Source organism: Nansenia antarctica, assembly GCF_963989245.1.
Source record: "Nansenia antarctica genome assembly, chromosome: 15".
NCBI lineage: Eukaryota > Metazoa > Chordata > Actinopteri > Argentiniformes > Microstomatidae > Nansenia > Nansenia antarctica.
The window spans coordinates 31,395,708-31,401,406 of NC_137685.1; the positions used below are offsets into that span (position 1 = coordinate 31,395,708).

At 49.8% G+C, this 5,699-nt stretch overlaps 1 protein-coding gene across 1 annotated transcript; it reads left to right on the forward strand.

The window, feature by feature from the left end:
- Window positions 1-775: 775 nt before the first annotated feature.
- LOC308171328 (neuronal acetylcholine receptor subunit alpha-4-like) lies at window positions 776-5,493 on the forward strand (the record flags this gene model as incomplete). Its single annotated transcript, XM_080546161.1, has 8 exons — window positions 776-904; window positions 1,996-2,040; window positions 2,179-2,288; window positions 2,886-3,102; window positions 3,420-4,045; window positions 4,373-4,550; window positions 4,794-5,024; window positions 5,368-5,493. The coding sequence occupies exons 2-8, from the start codon at window positions 2,011-2,013 to the stop codon at window positions 5,491-5,493; spliced, it is 1,518 nt and encodes a 505-aa protein (XP_080402287.1). The 5' UTR covers window positions 776-904; window positions 1,996-2,010.
- Window positions 5,494-5,699: the final 206 nt, after the last annotated feature.

Genomic DNA, 5,699 nt, shown 5'->3' on the forward strand with positions numbered 1-5,699 from the left:
TTGGTATTACCATTATGGGATTACTCTAGTAAAGAACACTGGGATTACATTGAAGGCCAGAGAAGGATAGATGAGAAGGTAGTGTATGCTCCCTGCATGCAAACTCAAAAGATGAAGAGCTCCATTGTGCGGGTATTGATCCATTATATTTTAGGGGAGGAATATGAAGCAGATGGAGATTGGATGTTGCGGTTGGAGGTTGATCAATGGTGGACATCAAATGGGATTGAACCATGAAGCGTGTACTGTGTCGTTAGTAAAACAATCCAAGCAGGTCGCATATACACTTTACGATGAATACTGTATGTTTACGTGTAATGTGTAATTGTATGTAAAATAATGTTTGTTTTTCTTCCTTCTCTCCCTCTTGCTAAAATCACTCCTTTTTCCTTCCCCTCTTCACCTCCCTCCATCTTCCATCTTCCTCTCATTTCCGACTGTATCTCTGTCTCTCTTCCTCCCCTTTGTTTCTCCCCCTAATTCTCATCCTTATCCTACTCATCCCAAACAACATCCTTCTCCCCTCCTCCCCTACTCCCCCTTCTACCCTCCTCCCTCCTCCCCTCTCCCACCTCTCCCCCCTCCCCTACTCCCCCTCCTCCCCTCTTCCACCTTTCCCCCCTCCCCTACTCCCCCTCCTCCCCTCTCCCACTTCTCCCCTCCTCCCCTCTCCCACCTCTCCCCCCTCCCCTCCTCCCCTCCTCCCCTCTCCCACCTCTCCCCCCTCCCCTCCTCCCCCCTCCCCCCTCCAGAGTGTTCCCACCCCGGGGCCAGGGCTCAGGCGGAGGACAGGCTGTTGAACACTCTCTTCAGCCGCTACAACAAGCTAGCGCGGCCCGTGGCTAACACCACTGACGTGGTCAGCGTACGCTTCGGCCTGTCCATCGCTCAGCTCATCGACGTGGTGAGGGACAATGAACCATTGATTTCACTCCTGTGATATTTACATTGACACTTTTGGCATTTAACAGACGCCTTTATCCAAAGCAACTTACAACAAATTATATTTGTCTAAGTAAGTGAAACGTCTATCAGTCATCACAAGAAAAAGTAATCTATGCTAGGTTCCAAGGGCTAGTAATGCTAGAAGTAAGAATTAGGATTACGTAGTAGTAGGAACAGTATTGTTATTGGTGGTTTACTTCTTCTTATTATTATTTTCCTCACTTAGGTCAAATAGCTCAAAAAGTCCCTGACCAAAAAATGCTAGGAATTTGCATGCCACAACTAGAGAGCATCAGTAACTATGGCAGAAACAATGACCATGATTAGACCTTAGGTGGCGCTATAATAACCAAAAGTAAATAATTCTAACCCTAACCCTATATATATATATATATTTTTTTTTATTGATATGTGATATGATGCATGATCATCATACTAGAGATACAGATGACTTTAAGACAGGGGGAGACTGGTGGAGGTAGAAATCGGTGGAGGTGCTCAGTGAGTGTAATGCATGAAACATGTGTTGATACTGTTCCTGAATCCGTTCCATGCATTCCAATGAGCCCGTCCTCCGACTTCTACCTCCACCAGCCTCCCCTGCTTCAGGGATCCTACGTTCCCTTACTATAATGAATTGGTGTGGTGCTAATAGTATAGTATGACAGTTGAAACATGTGACCTTTCTTTTCGAGGGGTACCATGAATTTGCACTTTATCAGTCATTTAAGACCGTGATCATACAGTACATATCCCCTTCCAACAGCCAACTCGTGAGCTTAGAATTATAAGGTTCTATCTCCGTTTAGGGTAGTTCAGAGATACTGAGCGTCAAAGTTTTTACATTCCATTATGTTTTGTGAGATGGAACCTTTGTATTTTATGAATTACTAACTCAAAAATGTCAACATTTAAAAAATAACACCACACAGGCATTAATAAACACCTAATGGATCAGATTATGTAAAAAACTAAATTTGGACAAAAATGGAGATAGAACCTTCTAATTCTAACGTCACGAACTCTGTCTCATTGTTCTTTTTCTCCAAGGACGAGAAAAATCAAATGATGACCACAAATGTCTGGGTGAAACAAGTGAGTATCTCTCCATCGAATCATTATGGATACTGTCGACAATAGGGTTAGGGTTAGGGTTAGCAGTTTTTGGGCAGCGATTTGGTGTCGAGGGGTCTGTTTGTTGCCATACTGTAACTGTTGGTTCTGCTCTTTCAGGAGTGGTACGACTACAAACTGAGGTGGAACCCTAGAGAATATGAAAACATCACGTCCATGAGGATCCCCTCACAGCTCATCTGGAGACCGGACATCGTTCTGTACAACAAGTACGTTTAGGTTTTCACCCCAAAGTGTCATTATTGATACACTATAGCCCCCGACTTCCAGGCTACCCACCACCCTCAAATACATGATAGTATATACATATCAGGGAAGGCTGGTGGAGGTAGCTGATGCCTCAACCAGCCTCCCCTAATAGACATAAACTCCATCCAAATACCCTAAATACAGAATGCTGTACATATACATTCCATCCACATACTAACCATGGCGTTAAGATACTCTACCTCTCCATCTGCATACAATCTCACTCCAATCGAATCGTGCTTGTAGCTTGAATGTACAGTACATGTCGTGAGCTTAGAATTATAAGGTTCTATCTCCGTTTAGGGTAGTTCAGAGATATTGAGCGTCAAAGTTTTTACATTCCATTATGTTTTGTGAGATGGTACCTTTGTATTTTATGAATTACTAACTCAAAAATGTCAACATTTTAAAAATAACACCACACAGGCATTAATAAACACCTAATGGATCAGATAATGTAAAAAAACTCAATTTTGACAAAAATGGAGATAGAACCTTATAATTCTAACGTCACAATGTGTGATTCGTTTGGCTCCTCCCCTCTCTCTCCTATTCAGTGCCGACGGTGACTTCACTGTCACCCACCTGACCAAGGCCCACCTCTTCCATGACGGCTGGATCAAGTGGGTCCCCCCGGCTATCTACAAGTCCTCCTGCAGCATCGACGTCACCTTCTTCCCCTTCGACCAGCAGAACTGCACCATGAAGTTCGGCTCGTGGACCTACGACAGAGCCAAGATCGACCTGGTCAGCATGGCCAGCAATGTGGACCAGGTGAGTGGCCAGTCAATGTGTACCAGGAGAGTGGGCCTGCACTGTGGACCAGGTGAGTGGCCAGGCAACATGTTCCAGGTGAGTGGGCCTGCATCGTGGACCAGGTGAGTGACCAGCACTGTGGACCAGGTGAGTGGGCCTACACCAGGCTGTGACGTTGAGGACACATCGTCTGTTATGGGTAAATATGAACGGAATGCCTTTCTCATTTCCCATCTCTCTCTCTCTCTTGCTTTCTTTCTCTTTTGTTCTCTCTCTCTCTTTCCCTCCCTCCCTTCCTCTCTCTCCCTCTCCCCGCCCTCTTTCCGGACCTGCAGATGAACTACTGGGAGAGCGGAGAGTGGGTGCTCGTCAGCGCCGTGGCCAACTACAACATCAAAAAGTACGAGTGTTGCCACGAGGTCTACTCCGACATCACCTACTCCTTCCTCATCCGGAGGCTCCCTCTCTTCTACACCATCAACCTCATCGTCCCCTGCCTCCTCATCTCCTGCCTGACCGTCCTGGTCTTCTACCTGCCCTCCGACTGCGGGGAGAAGATCACCCTGTGCATCTCCGTCCTCCTCTCCCTGACCGTCTTCCTCCTCCTCATCACCGAGATCATCCCCTCCACCTCGCTGGTCATCCCGCTGATCGGCGAGTACCTCCTCTTCACCATGATCTTCGTCACCCTCTCCATCATCATCACCATCTTCGTGCTCAACGTGCACCACCGCTCGCCGCGCACGCACACCATGCCGCGCTGGGTGCGCACCGTCTTCCTGGACGTCGTGCCCGGCGTCCTGTGCATACGGCGTCCTCCTCCGGCCGTGGTCAAAGAGGTCAACGGCGGGAAGCTCATGGAGATGATGCGCACCAGGGTCGGACGCGGCGGCGGCGGGGGACGGGACGGCGTCTGGGGCGGTGGTGTGTGTTCTGGGCCCGGGGCCGGGGCCGGGGACGAGCCCTACTTCTCCCCCTCCACCTCCTCCTCCGCCACCTCCCCTCAGGGTGCCCCCCAGGACAGCTTGGCCCGTTCGTCCTCTCTCTCCCTGGGTCGGCGCACGGAGACGGAGGCCCCCCTGGTGGGGGGGCTACCGCAGCAGCAGAAGCCTCTGGGTCTGGGCGGGTCACTCTCCTCCAGCCACAGCCAGTACACCATCCTCCGGGAGGAACCCCCACCACCACCCCACTCCTCCTCCTCCTCCTCCTTCACTTCCACCCGGCCAGGCTGCTCCACACCGCCTCCTCCTCCTCCTCCTCCTCCTCCCCTCCACCTCCATCGGCCCAGGGAGAAGCACCACCACCACCACCACCTCCACCACCACCACTGCCAGGCCAGGCCGAAGCTCCGTTCCCTCAGTGTGCAGTATGGCCTGGGAGAGAGAGAGAGAGAGAGGCCCCAGAGCTCTGTCCGCGGTCGCTCTCGCAGCATCCAGTACTGCAGCCTGCACGAGGAGGCCTCCAAGGTAACGCATGGATGCTGGTTCAGGACCCCTGTGCTGTGTGTGTGTGTGTGTGTGTGTGTGTGTGTGGATGAGTGTGTGTGCGTATGTGTTGGAGGGTCAGCAAAGGTAGAAGACAAATATCAGCTTGTCCCCCCCAAAAATCGAAAATGCTCATTCTATTCTATTCAATTCTATTTTCATTGTATTTCATTGCAGAGCTTGAATGGTAAAAGCCTCAGTAAGCCACAGCCTCCTCTATCCCAGAACCAGACCCACCCCCTGGGGGAGGAGAGGAGGCAGAGCTGTCCTGTCCTGTGTAGGCGTCACACAGGAGGCGGGGGGGGTCCAGGCCGGGCAGACGTCACCAAGGCTGGAGGCTCCAGCAACTCCGGGGACGCCCAGGGTCTCCTCTCCCTGTCCCCCTCCCTGTGGAAGGCTGTGGAAGGGGTGCAGTACATCGCTGACCACCTCCGAGCCGAGGACATGGACTTCTCTGTAGGTGGATGAGTGACTGAATAAGAATACAGTGTGGTGTATGTTTTGTGTTGCACGCAGCTACATGCTTTGGAAGAGAAATCAATTATTTCACAACCTTATGGGTTCTGTGCTGTTCTACGTAAAAAAAGTTTAAATGATAAATGATGCCAGTGAGTTCATGATGTGGCTACCTTCTTCAAGGTCACATGACCACTACACAACAACACACTACAACAGAGTTAAAACCGGTTCCCATAATAAGGAAACATTATGATCATAATAACAGAACTAATAATCAACATTGTCTTATTCTCTGACTGGACTGAGACACGGATGTATTGTTGTGTCCATTGCCTTACAGGTCAAGCAGGAGTGGAAGTACGTCGCCATGGTGATCGACCGCATCTTCCTCTGTGTGTTCATCTTGGTGTGCATCCTGGGGACCGTCGGCCTCTTCCTGCCTCCCTGGCTGGCTGGAATGATCTAGAAACTCCATTCCTTTACTCAGTACTCAAGTTGTAAAAGACAATCAGGGGGGATGGTGGATTTTATCATATGGGGACAATTTTAGCATCCCCACAGCGTCAGTGACTTGGTAAAAATGTCATTGCATGTGTGCGTGCCCCCTCCCTCGCCCACAGTATATTACTCAATATGCAGAAAACTAAATGTTGAAATAGCAGTAATGCCACG